Here is a 14,498-nt window from a genome sequence, read left to right on the forward strand (position 1 = left end):
ATTGGTCGACCATCTCAGTCAAGAGGGGACACTGGGACTTAAGGCTCTTGCATACGGATCACGGTGACACGTGTAAAGCCTAATCTACATATCCTCAGTGCTCTTTGCGTCTAGAAACATTCTGTTTTGTAGCCAATAAATACGTCTAAAAAAATACGTGCAAGTTTATAAATTATACAATATGCATTATCCTATCACAGTAAAGTTTACTAATCTCAAGTTTAGTAACTTTTACTCTAATTGGTCAAATTTCAATCTAATCTCAATCTCAACCCGTAGTCTGATACGGACTTAAGCCAACGGCACACGATACTATTTTTCCTACTGGATTCCTTACGAGAGCCAACCAGGATTCAGCTTTGAGTCACCTGATTGAAAACTCTGCGTCCTGATTGGCTCTCGTAAGCAATCCAGTAGGAAAAATAGTATCGTGTGCCGTTGGCTTTAAAGCCAACGACACACGATACTATTTTCCTACTTTGCTTACGGGAGCCAATCAAGATGCAGAGTTTTCGATCAGGTGACTCAAAGCTGAATCCTGATTGGCTCTCGTAAGGAAAATCCAGTAGGCAAAATAGTAATACTAGGGCCCGGTTTCACCAACGCGAGTTAAGCCCGCTGCAGACGATGCTATTTTTCCTGCTGGATTGCTTGCGATTTAGTAAATTACTATCATTGCACCACTCAGCATTCAGGATTCCTAGTAATTTACTAAATTGCAAGCAATCCAGCAGGAAAAATAGCATCGTCTGCAGCGGGCTTTAATCTAATCGGTCGGTTAACTTGACAGGGTGCCAACATAAAACTTCTTTATTAACCTATTTTCTTGGTTAATAAAGAAGTTTTATGTTGGCACCCTGTCAAGTTAACCGACCGATTAGATTAACTCGCGTTGTGAAACCGGGCCTAGGAAAAATATCGTGTGCCGCTGACTTTAGAGGCGCTTTTATCGATGAAAGATAATACAGAATACGGGCCAATGATTAGGCTATTGATGTATAAATTGAGAATGAAATTGAATTAAAATTTTGACCTCGGAATAAAGTTTATTAGACTTTGGATTGAGGAACTTCTGCGGGAGCAAAGTGCGGGCTTGAGAGATGCCGTTTTCCAAACACTCCAGCAGAACTTTAGAAAACGAACTCTCCTATTGGACAATCGGACGGTGGACATCGAACGCGGGTATGACGCGGTGTGCATCTCACATTAGTCAATGCTATTTATACGCTAGTGTATACAATCCTTAAGTTGTAGCACAATTCTTTTATTTACAGGCAGGCAAATGCCGTTTATGAAGTACACTTTTTCGTAACCAAGTATTACAACGAAGTACGAAAATACCCCTTTCACGACTGTATGCAACGTAACGACCCATTTATGTCATTCATCTCTCGAAGATGATCTCGCATGTGCCGAGCGTGATCGTGGGTGCTTCCAGTTTCGTGTACACTTGCTACATCTTGTTCAGACTGACGTATTTCTTATCAAAAGACTCTTATGTCGACCGTGAAAGTCTACATACGTTGTCAGGTATGCCCTTGTTAAATAATGTCAAACTCTGATATAATAATTTCCTCCTATTCTTATATCTTGGCTTGTGTACATGCATATTCATTTCAAAGTCACGAATGAACTTTCTGCTGCAATAGTTTCTACAAATAACTCGATTGTTTTCAGATGACGATACAGCTGAATCCACGCTATGGTCTCTCTTAGTAAATATGTTACTCCTTACAATCTTTGTTTTTCAACATTCCATCATGGCCAATGACTTTACTAAGCAAACCTTCTGTAAACTACGCATTGAACATCTCAGCAGGAGTATTTACAATGCCTGCAGCTCGGCGAGTCTTCACTTCATGATCAGTAAATGGCAGCAAACTCCAGCTGCAACAATGTGGAAGTTTGAGACTTCCAACCATCTATTCTGGTTGTTTTCCACCGTCCATTCGATAGCTTGGGTTATTATTTACAGTGGATGTATTATGATGGACATGGCTGAGCTCTGCGGGCTCAAACAGATGTGGTACAGAGTGACTGAAAGAGATAGTCCGTTGGATGCCAAATCTAGGCAACTGCGCAGATATATGAGACACATGAGACATCCTAGTTTTACTGGATTTCTTATTATTCTATGGATTTGTCCTATCATGAGGTAAGATTGTACAAAGCTCAATTTAATTCCTTACATCTACAATAGCCTTTGTAAAAACAATATGTATATACATAAACTAAGTGCCATCAATTTATAACTCATGCTAAATGATTTTGAATATCTTTGTAAAGTATATAATGTACAATATTTATAGATTGGCAGTTTATTATTTTATTTAAATTTTCAATCATAGAACGAGTCTTAAGAAGGAATAAAATGGGACAATTAAAATAACTGATGAATGTAATTTTGTTACAGTGCGGATCGGCTGTTATTGGCCATCATATTAACATTATATATGCCATTGTTGTGGACAATAGATTCCGAAGACTATAATTATCACATCAGATATTTCAAACAGAAGCAGATGGAATTGTCTTAATTACACTTTTTATTTTTCTCCATCTTGATTTTTCGTCTCTTCAACATTTTTCTCCTGATTCTCATTAATTTCGTATCATATTTATACAGATTAATATAAATATTGATTAACATATTTATATAGATTGACATAAATTAACGAATATAATATATACTTTTATTTTTGCGACTTATGTGTATGTATATTGTATTTTGTGACAATGGGACACTTAACTTTATATACAAAATGGTGTATTTTCTTGCAATGAAAATAAGAATATCTAATCTGCATTTGAATTGTAAAGCGTCGATAAAAGCGTTTATGCGCAAACGCAAGGCCTAATGCGATCTGTGGAGATTTGGAATATGTATAAAGTAATTATTAATGTAACTGTGTGAGTTAACAAGTAACTTTCAAGTAAGACCCCTATCTAAAACTAAACAATATATGGTAACACGCCAATGTGGGTCGCAAGGCAAGATGTAGGTAGCCCAACTTAATCTTAAATCTTTCTGAAAATCGTGACGCCCGTCACGGATTGAGGGAGGTCCCAGGTTCGAATCCTGGTTGGGGTAATATTTTTCGCAATAAAATTAATTTACAGGACGGGGAAAATGGGGGGAGGGAGAGAATTGAATGCTAAATATAGCATCAGAAAAATGCGAATTGTATTTGAAAAATAATCATCGAATCGAATACGTGAATCTGCTGACGACAATATTTCCACGTATATGATAAACTGTGTTATGTCCGGAAAAGAAATCGGCGCGTAGTACTAATGTGGAAAAGAAACGGTATATAGATTCACGATTTTCAGAAAGATTTAAGATTTACAAAGTTGGACTACCTACATCTTGCCTTGCGACCCATATTGGCGTGTCACCATATATTGTTTAGTGTGAGTTAAGTTACACTGTAACTTCGTTATAAGTAACGAGTTACTTCTTAATCCTGTATCATAGATATAACTAATAAAAGATACAAAAGTTTTAAATCACATTTGTTTTATTGTTGTTCCCTGTTTCTTCCAACTTTATTTTTCATAGTTAATTTTTGAGTTTTTAAACTTTTAGTATTTGTAAAATATTTATAGCCGAAGAAAACTTATATTTCTTTACCAACTAATAACTATGTTACTTTGCCGATTAGTAACAACTAACAAACCCCATTTTTTTTGTAACGGTAGTTCTAATTAAAAAAAGGTCTCTTACACGTTATTATAAGGAATTTTATGAGGTAACAATCTCTTTACCAATTGTGTTCTCTCGATATACTTTGTCATCCTTTTGTAAGAATTATTTTTGCAAAATCCAAATCGCGTTTTTCAAAATTTTAGGTAGTGCAATCTCCTTGCGAATTATGTTCTCTTTGTCAATTTTCAAGATTTTATTTACCTTTTTCATTCGAAAAAATGAATTTTTGAAATCGCAATTCTTATAGCGAATTCGGTTGCTTGCACTAGTGCGCACTAAGTGCACACTAAGGCTTGTTTGTAATCAGTTCTTATACATATTTAACTTTGTCTTAAATACATGTTCAAAGAGTATTTAGTCACAAAATGATCTCTTTGTCAACTGTGTTCTTCTGATGCCTTTATTAGTTTCCGTGAATTTAAATTTTCGCATCAAAATCTTCAAATTTTAAATCATAATCGGCGCCAAAAAACTGATACTTTTTTCAGTAATATCAGATAAAAACCTAAGAGCGGCCACGCCGGCGTTTTACTTCATACCGTTTCAAGAGACTGTTTTGCGCGCCTTTACGCCCATTTTTACTTTTGCAACTATTTTGCTACATTACAATAAACTAATTTGCTATCCAATGAACGAGCTCGTACGGAGGGAAGTTTCCTAGGACTTTTAGAACCAGAGAGTCGTTGAATAAACGTAGAGCTGGCGAGAGATGGCGCGACGTATAAGCGTGCAATCGCAGACATGTTGCGTGTACATCTCGCGTAAATCTGATTCATTCTTACACGGATTCTGCGAGGGTGGTCGTGTGGTGCATGTAGACACAGCCTGGCACGTAATTCTGCGGATTTCTCAACCGTTACCATGTCTTCAGGTACGTTCTCGGTCGGCGTTACGTCAACTCCTGGTGGAGGAGAATTTTTTTCGAGCACCAAGGTGACCTCCGAGCGCCGTCCACGTCGCCGTTCTCGCCCCGCATGTTCGCACCTAACCAAACTCCACGCGACGTGGTCACCATGCTTTCGATATTGCACGAGCTGCTAGGCGCGCTTCGATGCTCGGCGGGACGTCGCGTTCTTCTAACAATACGCCCGCGTGTGTGTTCGCAGGCAAGAAGAACAAGAAGAAGAAGGGAGTGACCGTTAACTTGTATTCATTCCTGGCCGACGGAAATGGCCCGGCCCCTAATATGCCCATGAAATCGTCTAATTGGGCTGACGATGTGGAGGACGATCATGGTAAGTCGGGGGGGAATCGCCTTTGTCCCAGTTTGCGATCAAAGCTCGATCGTGACTTTTACTTGTATCTTATTTAAAAAACATGCAGTTAGATTTCAGCACTAATTGTTATGCCTAAGTACTTATGTATTTATGCGTTAGAATTATATAATTATTACGTTAAGCTGTAAGCGTTATGTATATGTACGACATATAAAAAATTATTTTGCCATGTTACAGTTGTAATAAAGAAAGAAATGTAGCAGTGCTATAGTCCTTTTTAATAAGTTTATATTAATATCTGATATTGTAAAAATACATTTGATTTCTTAGAAGGATTTTCATCGAGGAGCAGCAAAGACCCGGTTATACTGCCGACCGCTCCAAGGGCTGCACGAGGACCAGGGATAGATGAGGAAAATATCCCTACAAGTCCTCCTTATGTAGCCTACATAAGCAATCTGCCGTACGATGTAGATGAAGCTGATCTGGCAGATTTCTTTGCGGAAATGAAGGTTCGTTACCTTTCAAAGTATCTTCGTTATCTATAATTCGTAAATCTCTTACTTTGTACAGTCAGGTCGCTTGAAAAGGACCAAAACCTATGGTCGAAACGTAGCGAGTCCTAAACATAAAAATTGCCAGATACAGTCAACCAAATTTGATGTTGTTTATTATCTATGTTCAGGGTTGGGTGGTGTCTGGTTAAAAAGATACAAGTTAAATCAAAGAGTCAAAAAGTTAAATAATTTTAACTTAGTTACATTATAGACTGTTAACTTTTAACTGAATTTAGTTACATTTTATCGGTAACTTTTAACTTTTAATTTACCTCTTTTAGGCCTGGTTTTTCATTTTCTAGTTAAATGTTAACCAGAGGTTACTCGTTTACCTGTTTCTTAGAAAATAATATAGAAAAAGATGGAGAGCTGACCATAATATAACTGGTAGGTCCACTCTCTGTCGGCCCCTTTGATCTCTGCGGTCCTGATCACGTGGTATTCCTTTAATCACCCGGGCAGGATCCAGCGATGTGTGTATGTGTGTGTGCGTATACGTTCTCGTCAAAGCCACACTACCGCACATACATCTTTTCTATCATTGGTCTGCAATGTCGGAAACAAATCATGACGGAGTGGACCTAGTTATACTTTGGAGTCGACTAACTTCTGGTTAATAGTTAACCAGAAATTGAAAAACCGGGCCTTAATGTTTTAATAGAACAATTTACGATATTTATTAAGGCTAAACATATGTTAAAAAATGTAACATGAAACATAACATATTGAAATAGCATGGAACAAATTACTGAAATTACATATCATTTTCAGGCTATAAAAGCAGTAACATGTCTTAAAAAAGTAAACAGAAACTAGTCTTAGGTGTAAATCTCTTTGGTTTAGGATACAACATTGACGTTAGAAATGTTTACTAAGGAAAATTGCGATTTTTGGCGTTATTTTGGACGCTATTTTGCGTGTCGAGGGTCATTTTGTGTTGTAAAAACATGTTAAAACGAAGTTGGGGATTCCAAAATGTAAAGAAATGACATTAAAAACGTTCCTGGGGCATTTTGCGTATTAGTGCCCATCTACAATAGAGATTTAAACCCTAAGCCTTAAAGAAATTAACTAATCACAGTCGCGTATTCTACTCATACTTGACCATGATTGGTCAATTTTTTAAGGCTTTGGGCTTAAATCATCTATTGTAGACTGGGACTAAAGATAACATCAAAATGTCACACCTCTAACAATAGATGATTTAAGCTTTAAGCCTTAAGAAATTGACTAATCACGGTCAAGTATGAGTAGAATACGCGACTGTGTTTAGTCAATTTCTTAAGGCTTGGGGTTCAAATCTCTATTGTAGATGGGCACTTGTGCGCAACGGTTCATCTTTCTTTTTTAGATCTCAAAAATGTAACTCGTTACTGTTACAGTTACTGATTTTCAAAAGTAATCGTTATCGTTACCGTTACTTAAAAAATGACAAGTCGTTACTTTTTTAATTCTGAAACGAGATCAGGCAAACTGAAACATCTACTTTTGAAATATTTTTTTATTAACAAAGATAATAATAAAAACAATTTTGTATTTTCAAGTTATGAAACCATGACAAATTTAAGGAGAAATTTTGAAACCCAAAATGTAAATAACCAATTTTTATTTCTATGAAGAGTATAAAGAGTATAAGGATACTGTAACGCGGCGTTACAAGTATCTTTTTATTTTTCACGCCTCAATTGCAAGTTATGTGGTTTCTTTCTGTTTTACAGATTTCAAACATGCGTTTGCCAAAAGACGCAAATAAAATTAAGGGCTACGGTTATGTCGAATTTGAAGATCGCCAGAGTCTCATTGATGCTCTTTCAATGACAAACACGGTAAGGGAATGGTACTTGACATTTATTGGCGAGAAAAATGAGAGTTGCTGAATATAATGTCATATCTCCTCCCGTGTAGACGATTAAGACGAGACGAGTAAGAATTGAAGTCTCGAACAGCAGTAACGATGATCGTCGAGGTGGTAGGATGGGTAGAGACAACCGTAGGGACAATTATGATGATCCGGAACGCACGTCCGGCGACTGGAGAAGTGGACCGCGTGAGGAATTGCCGGAGGGAGATTCGTATCGTAGTCGATACGATAGATCTGGATTTGACAGAGATCGAAGAGAAGAGAGTATGCAGATGTTTATCTAAATTTTATATTTGCACAGATAAATGAAAGCTTCGATAAAGATTAATTCTCAAATAATTATTCTATAATGGAGAAACATTTTTTTATTGAACAGGACACGATTACGATAACAAGCCAGGTGCATGGCGCGAGAGAGACAGCAATGATAAGGGATCCGCGTTTAAAGAAAGGGGATTCAGAGATGATAGCAGGGATAGAGACAGGGACTGGAATCGTTTTGGTGATCGAGGGAGAAGCAGAGAGAGAGACGGGGACAGGAGCAGTAGTTTCGGGCCACGTCGCAATTATGGCGATTCTTCTGATTGGAACCGTGATCGTCGAGAGCGCCAAGATCTAGAGCCAAAACGTAAGTGTATAATTGTGCATTGTTGTAAGTTACACGAAGAATATCGTATCTCTGTTCCAATTACCGATATCTTTACGATTGTTCAGCCGAGTCACGGCAAAGACCGAAACTGCAACTGCAGCCTCGCACGAAACCCGTTGAGGCCATTGTAGGTGGGGAAGAATCGGCAGTTAAGGACGGCACGACGGAATCGAAATCAACGGAATCGAAATCAACAGCGGATTCGGAATCGACTCAACGGGCGCCAGTGTCCGTGCCGGCGGCCAACATTTTCGGTGCTGCGAAACCTGTAGATACCACTGCCCGTGAGCGAGAGATAGAAGAACGTCTCGCCAAGTCGTACGCGGAATCACGATCCCGAGAGGAGTCGTACGTGTAACACATATCAAGTTATTAGTGTGAATTATGCCATTTTATTTATTATTCGAAATTTCATAAAAAGAAATTGGCATTTCACGTCAGGAATACTACGTTTAATTCTCATTAAATTTGCGTAAGAATGTTCGTCGCTGTTAGAAAGTCTGACATATTTTCTCTTCAGGGACACTAAGGAACGTAGAGACGGTACTTGGGGTCGACGTAATGGCGTAAGTTTTTCAAACTGAGCACAAGGAATATGTTTACATCTATAAATAGTCGTGACGTAAATAATTTTCGCTTGCAGGAAGGACGCGACGACAAAGATAAGGACAAGGACAAAGATAAAGAACAGGACAAGGAGGAGGACAAGGAGGAGGACAAGGAGAAGGAGAAAGAGAAAGAGAAGGAGAAGGAGAAGGAGAGGGGGCGACCAGCTTGGCGATCAGAAGAAGATAGAGGTACTCGGCTTGAAAGATCCGCGCCGAGATCTCAACCAACTCCTACTCGTTCTGGTAAGTTTCGGTCGCCTTTAAACATTCATAAAATTTCGTCATTTCGCATGCAGACGTTGGCAAATGTGACATGTATTGTATTTTTAAAGCGGAGGAACAAAGTGGACCCAAAGCATCACCAGCCTCACGTTCTGGGCCACCGACATCCAAAGGACCTCAGAAATCCGCCGAGAAAGATACTCGTGCGGTGGAAAGGTATTGACAGAAAAAAAATGCAATCTGTTTAGCGATATACGCTAGACTTGCGCTTACACTTATACTTTATTTCCCTTACAGAGATCGCAAAGACAAAGAAAAAGATGAAATCAGTAGAATGCCGAAGGCAAAAGACGAACAAGCTCCAGTGAGTAAAATATGAATTTACGTGAAACTGTGATGAATATAAAGAGATGGTATTAATATATGGTTTTTTTTTTTAGAATTTTGTAGCTTCCAATAAATATTCAATGTTGCCGGACGATGTGGATCCCGACAACATCGATGAATAGTCTCTGACTCTAATTTGCAACACACACCTAAATTGTGCCACATGCAACACACAATTATGCATTATCACAATTTGTTTTACTTCTGCTACTACATAAAATCATCGTAAGTCAGGCGTTGTACTACTTTATTGGAATTATTGTTGATTTGTATTTAATCTCTATTTTAATATTCTCAATATAACTATATTTCTATATCAACTTATACATTTACTTTGCATTTCGGCACGAAGAATTTTGGCATTGTTAATCCGCAATGTCGCAAATTTCTCGTGATTACCGAATGATCAATTGCATCAAACTTTTTGTATGTTTCCAAGAATAATCACACTGTATATGGGGTGTAGCAATTGGAACTTTATACATCATACTTAATCTGCTGTACAGTAATTGTACGATATGTGACTCGTTTACATGTAATATAACAATGCCAATATAGAAGGAAATTAAAATAATAAGTATATGGGAACACAATTATTACGTTGTACTTAAATTATTTCTCCCCACATTAATCCCTGTGTATTTACATATTTTTTTACATTGAAAATAATTTTGAAATCGACGGATAGTAAAAAAAGTACTTGTAAAAATACAACGTATTAAGGGATTTGTGATGTAAAGAACAAATATACTTTTTTTTTAAATAATAAATAATTACCTATATTATAATTCATTGTCAAGAATTCTTGCAATATTCATATATAAAAATTAATGTTTATATACCGGAGTACATATATTTCCGCCTATATTACATTATTGATTCGAAATCCTATTGCTGTTGAGTGGTTTGTGCTAGTTGACGTAATTGTTTTAATACAGTTTCAAGTAATTTCTTTTTATCCCTTTCGCTCTTCTTTAATACAGAGAACACCGTTTTCTTATCAGACTCCTTCAACCTAAAAAGATATATGTTAATAAAATAATGCACATTAATACATACAAAACAGATATGCAAATAACATATGCAATAAATACTTTTCTAGGAGAAGCACAGCCATATTAGGGGTAACTAAATCATATTTATTAGAGTCATGACCGTAGTCGTGAAAATAAGTAGGCCAGTCCCAACTCATAAATAAATCTAATAACTGTCGTAATTGCGAGAAGTATTGCAATAAGATTCCTTCTGGCAAACCAACGACTGGCTCAGAAGCAGCAAATTCTGAAAATTACAACCATTTGAATTATCTTCTCACGAAATATGCATCGTATTAAAATATTGCGTAATGAAAGACATAAAAATTTACGTTCGCATTGTATCGTATCTAGGTTGACTTGTTGTAATGCACCCATGGATATCTGTTTCACATCTTCACTGATTAATATGCCTAATATGGCTTTAGCGATGTGACAACACGCGGATTTGCATGCCACTTGAGCTACTTCTTCCTGAAATGTTAATGATCGATTATTGTATATTAGAAACCATATACATATGTAACCGCATTATGTTGCAATATTTACTGGCAAATTGGTGAAGCATGTGAAAGTGCTCTGCAAAAACGCGATGAGATCCGTAATAAATCCCGAGGCATGTCCTTGAGGTTCTGCCAAGTTCCAATCGTAATTCTCCAATTCTAGAAATTCATCTAGCTTATTCTTCAGCTTATCGCAAATTTGTTTCTCAGCATCATCTCGTGCGACCCGAAACATGGCAGATTCTACGCCCATAGAACTTAATTGCCCTTGATGCGATGTGCTAAAAAAAAGAATTGAGATGTAACTTAATAAACTTACAAAAAAGGACAATAATTGTTAGATACTTACCCAGTAATATTAGTCACAAATTCTTCTAAATACTTGGTAGATTTCTCGAGATATCCCGTATTTATTATAATTTGTACCACTTGCAAAAGTGCTAAAGACGGCTTGCGAAACAAGGATGACAAGCATCCGCTGAAAGTTCTCGTTAGCAGCAGATTCGTTGATTTGCATATCATTTCGTCAATCTCCGTTTGCGTAAAGTTCAAGTCCTCTGAAAATTTTAAGCAAGCGTAGATGAACTCTTTCACCTGCTGATAAACCTTCGGTACCATGTCAGAAAATGGAAATTTCTTCGGAAATTCGGCTTTCTGCAATTCCTCGTCGTGATAAGGGAACAGATTCAAAACTTGGTCGTATTCCGCTTGCGTTGTAACCTGGAACGTGATAACCGAGTAAATAAACGATTTAATAAAAATTGTTTCATAGGTATGCATAAATGATAATTACTTGAATTGGCAAGAAACTATCTTCGTCCAAAATATCCCTGAATACTTGAACCCAATGCTGCATTAGCACTTCGTTGTAATGAACTCTAATTTCTTGTAACAAATCCCACAGTTGTCCTACGGAGTAGCCATAATCCTGTTTACGCATAATACACAAAAATTGAATTTATCTGCATTATACATGTACATGCATATACATACAAACAATGAATGCACTTTACTTACTCTTAGAGTAGTATTAAATAACATAATAAGATTTTTTATTTTTAGTATGAGCGTAGCGTCTGTGCAATATGCCTAAAAAAAAACACATATTCTTATATTAAAATCACACAACAGAATGACAGTCTTGCTGGATCGTGCCAGATATTTGTGCGTATACATTTTTATTCTTTTACATTAATTATATTAATTGTATAAAATATAACACTATGTATGTAACAATTTACCGAATGCGTGCGTAAAGCATTCACTATGGTGGACAGTGCCATGGTCCATAGCTCGTCCAAGTATGCACGGGTGGCTAGTCTGTTACCCGTATTCAGTATGTGATCCTCTACGACAAAGAAACCAATGATACCGTGCAAGTAAGTTTGATATCCGATTATACTCTCGTGCTAAAAATAAAAAGATGTTTGGTTATTAGAACACGGACATACAGATATAGCGGTACTCGACGAGAGCAAATTACCATATTGATGGGCGGCTGCAAAACTAGTCTAGCTTGCTGTTTCCTTTGCTGCCTATAGTACGTTGTAAAAGTTTCTCCTTCACGGAGCACAGTATAGATATGCATACATCGATATACAGGACTGAAATCCATTAAATCTTGAGCACTCAGTTCCTCCTCGACCTCGTTCGACTGATTCGCGTTAGCTCTCTTTTTCTTCCATCCCGTAATTTCTGCCTCAGTCGCCAACTGTTCGGCGGTCTAATAAAACGTTGTCAAAGTTAACAAATCACATAGATAATAGGTATATCCAGTTGAGTAAAGGGGAATCACTCACATGTCTCATTGCCACTTCCCCGATCTTTGGCGAATGCTTTCTTATATTTTCTAGGAAGTCCCTCAAGTCGGACATAGACGCATCCTTTATATTCTCGCGCAATCTGTAACGAGAAAGACGGGTCAGTAATGCCTATGCGATATCGCGTATAAGAGAGAGATACTCCAAGATTCTTCCAATCGAACTTACTGTGGAATTTGCTGTGTAATTTGAGAGGAAAACCTGTAATTCGTAACTTTCGGCAGATCGTGATGCTCCAATTGCTCCAGCGTTTTCAGGGCTGGATAGTAACGTTTGTCTTTCAACTGCTTCTGCAACTTTGCGTACGCGGCTAGGACAGGAAGGCACATCGTGAGACTGTCCACGGCAGCAGCCATGTTGCTCTCGACTTTGCGAGCTTTTACAAGCTCCTCGCCCTTCTCGATCACCTTGGTGGATGTGGCGGTGATGCATTTGTCGAGCTCCAATATTTCCGCCTGCGTAACGAGGTTGAATCAGGTATTAAACAACATTTCGTGTATGTGAAAAATGATGTCGCGGCGTCAAAGAATCAAATACCACTGCCACCGGCTACTTTCTAAGTGCAGCACAACTAACATTCAATTGCTGCGCCTGCGAGCGGACTTGCAAGAGCTCGCGAATGGAATCGATAAATCCCTGGTAGTGGTGATTGCACATCCTTTCGATGTCCTTGTCGTGAGCCTTAATGCGGTCATCGAGCTTCTCCATAAATTTCTGATGCTCGTGGCCATCGTAAATCGCTCTGCAACATAGAGTCGGGTATGACAACAGTCTCTCTCTTTTTTTTTTCTTTATATGCCTCTCGGCGGCACGGCTTTCTTAATTCTCACGCGGTTTATTCGCATCCCGGCGATACCTGAAAACGAGGCCTATGCTATTAGTGTCGGTCGATTCTATCTCATAAAGTAGGTACTCGTGCTTCGGCACCATGGACGACAGGAGGTTTTGCACCAGATTAATTGACATTCCCGACAGCGTCGCGAGAAATTACGCGTCGGAAAATCGGAGAGAGTACGAGTAGGCGCGTCTATGATGCCACCCTGTGCCACCCCTCGTTCAAGCCACCCCCCCTCAAGTGCGCATATGCGGGCTCGTTGCATCTGCGTGAAAGGGGTGGATTGTGACATCGGGTGGGCGGACGGGCGCGTACTTCGAGCCGGGACTTCCCCCCCCGATTTCCGTCGGCTTCGCTCACCGGAACGTCGGGCCCAGGTAGTCGTCGATGCCCTCGATCTCCTGGATCAGAATGTCGTACCGCTGCATCGTCGCTGACCTCAAAGATACACGTAGCCGCCGATCGACGAGCTTGACGTTCGTTTGACAGACTCGTCGCGACAGACCGATGACGAATGTCTCCCCCCCTTCCCCCCAGTTAAACTACATTTGAATTGTGACGTTTCTATTTATCGGCGCTTCATCGATCCACCGTGCTAATCCAATTTTACCCTTGATTACAGTGTTTTAATGACAAACGCTTTTTTTCGTAATTTACACCGCCGACGAGAGACCACAGAATTTCCGTCGAGTTTCCGCAGCTTGAAAAATTCACTATGCGTTGGCGCCCTCTTAAGGTACCATTTCATGCGCAGCATACTGCCGCAGCAACTCGCTGCTATTGGTTGAAGAATTGTTACTAGATGCTGCAAAATAAATTTCACCATATTTTGCTTCATCGCTGTGAAGTTCAATTGAACGAACAGCAAAGCAGCAGACACGCGATCTAGGATGTGTTCGAAAATGGATTTAGTTACTGCCAGTGAAAACAGTATAGTTGGTAGCAATGAAAATTACTGGTGCTGCGTTTTTCGCACGCCAGTAAAGTCAGTAAGGCTGGGTTTACATTGGATGTCGTAAGTCGAATAATGAACTGTGATTGGTCAATTCCTTCCGACACGACTTACGACATCCAAATGTAGACCCAGCCTTACTGA

General features: G+C 38.7%; 3 protein-coding genes across 6 annotated transcripts; 2 read left to right on the forward strand and 1 right to left on the reverse strand.

The window, feature by feature from the left end:
- The first annotated feature begins 963 nt into the window (after nt 1-963).
- On the forward strand, nt 964-2,817 carry LOC105565706 (nurim homolog). 3 transcript variants are annotated; one of them, XM_012019116.1, is made up of 4 exons: nt 964-1,192; nt 1,275-1,530; nt 1,678-2,155; nt 2,414-2,817. In XM_012019116.1, exons 2-4 carry the CDS (start codon nt 1,398-1,400, stop codon nt 2,535-2,537), a joined length of 735 nt encoding a protein of 244 aa, XP_011874506.1. In that variant the 5' UTR covers nt 964-1,192; nt 1,275-1,397; the 3' UTR covers nt 2,538-2,817. The 3 variants fall into 3 exon arrangements, with proteins under 3 accessions (XP_011874506.1, XP_011874507.1, XP_011874505.1); XM_012019117.1 differs by having other exon boundaries at nt 964-1,182; XM_012019115.1 differs by lacking the exon at nt 964-1,192 and having other exon boundaries at nt 1,199-1,530.
- A 1,625-nt stretch (nt 2,818-4,442) lies between these two features.
- LOC105565708 (eukaryotic translation initiation factor 4B-like) lies at nt 4,443-9,803 on the forward strand. Its single transcript, XM_012019120.1, has 12 exons — nt 4,443-4,580; nt 4,816-4,944; nt 5,257-5,438; nt 7,202-7,309; nt 7,389-7,608; nt 7,721-7,972; nt 8,059-8,341; nt 8,514-8,559; nt 8,637-8,844; nt 8,934-9,039; nt 9,121-9,187; nt 9,264-9,803. Exons 1-12 carry the CDS (start codon nt 4,571-4,573, stop codon nt 9,330-9,332), a joined length of 1,680 nt encoding a protein of 559 aa, XP_011874510.1. The 5' UTR covers nt 4,443-4,570; the 3' UTR covers nt 9,333-9,803.
- On the reverse strand, nt 9,668-14,272 carry LOC105565707 (exocyst complex component 6). Of its 2 annotated transcripts, none has more exons than XM_012019119.1 (13): nt 13,763-14,272; nt 13,144-13,309; nt 12,736-13,022; nt 12,547-12,649; nt 12,231-12,470; nt 11,989-12,156; nt 11,765-11,836; nt 11,541-11,675; nt 11,097-11,467; nt 10,794-11,028; nt 10,577-10,718; nt 10,305-10,491; nt 9,668-10,225 (listed from the first exon to the last, which is right to left on the reverse strand). In XM_012019119.1, exons 1-13 carry the CDS (start codon nt 13,828-13,830, stop codon nt 10,099-10,101), a joined length of 2,301 nt encoding a protein of 766 aa, XP_011874509.1. In that variant the 5' UTR covers nt 13,831-14,272; the 3' UTR covers nt 9,668-10,098. The 2 variants fall into 2 exon arrangements, with proteins under 2 accessions (XP_011874509.1, XP_011874508.1); XM_012019118.1 differs by lacking the exon at nt 13,763-14,272 and adding an exon at nt 13,424-13,648.
- Nucleotides 14,273-14,498: the final 226 nt, after the last annotated feature.

The sequence above is a fragment of the Vollenhovia emeryi genome, unplaced genomic scaffold (assembly GCF_000949405.1).
Source record: "Vollenhovia emeryi isolate VEMERY1.0 unplaced genomic scaffold, V.emery_V1.0 DF939149.1, whole genome shotgun sequence".
NCBI lineage: Eukaryota > Metazoa > Arthropoda > Insecta > Hymenoptera > Formicidae > Vollenhovia > Vollenhovia emeryi.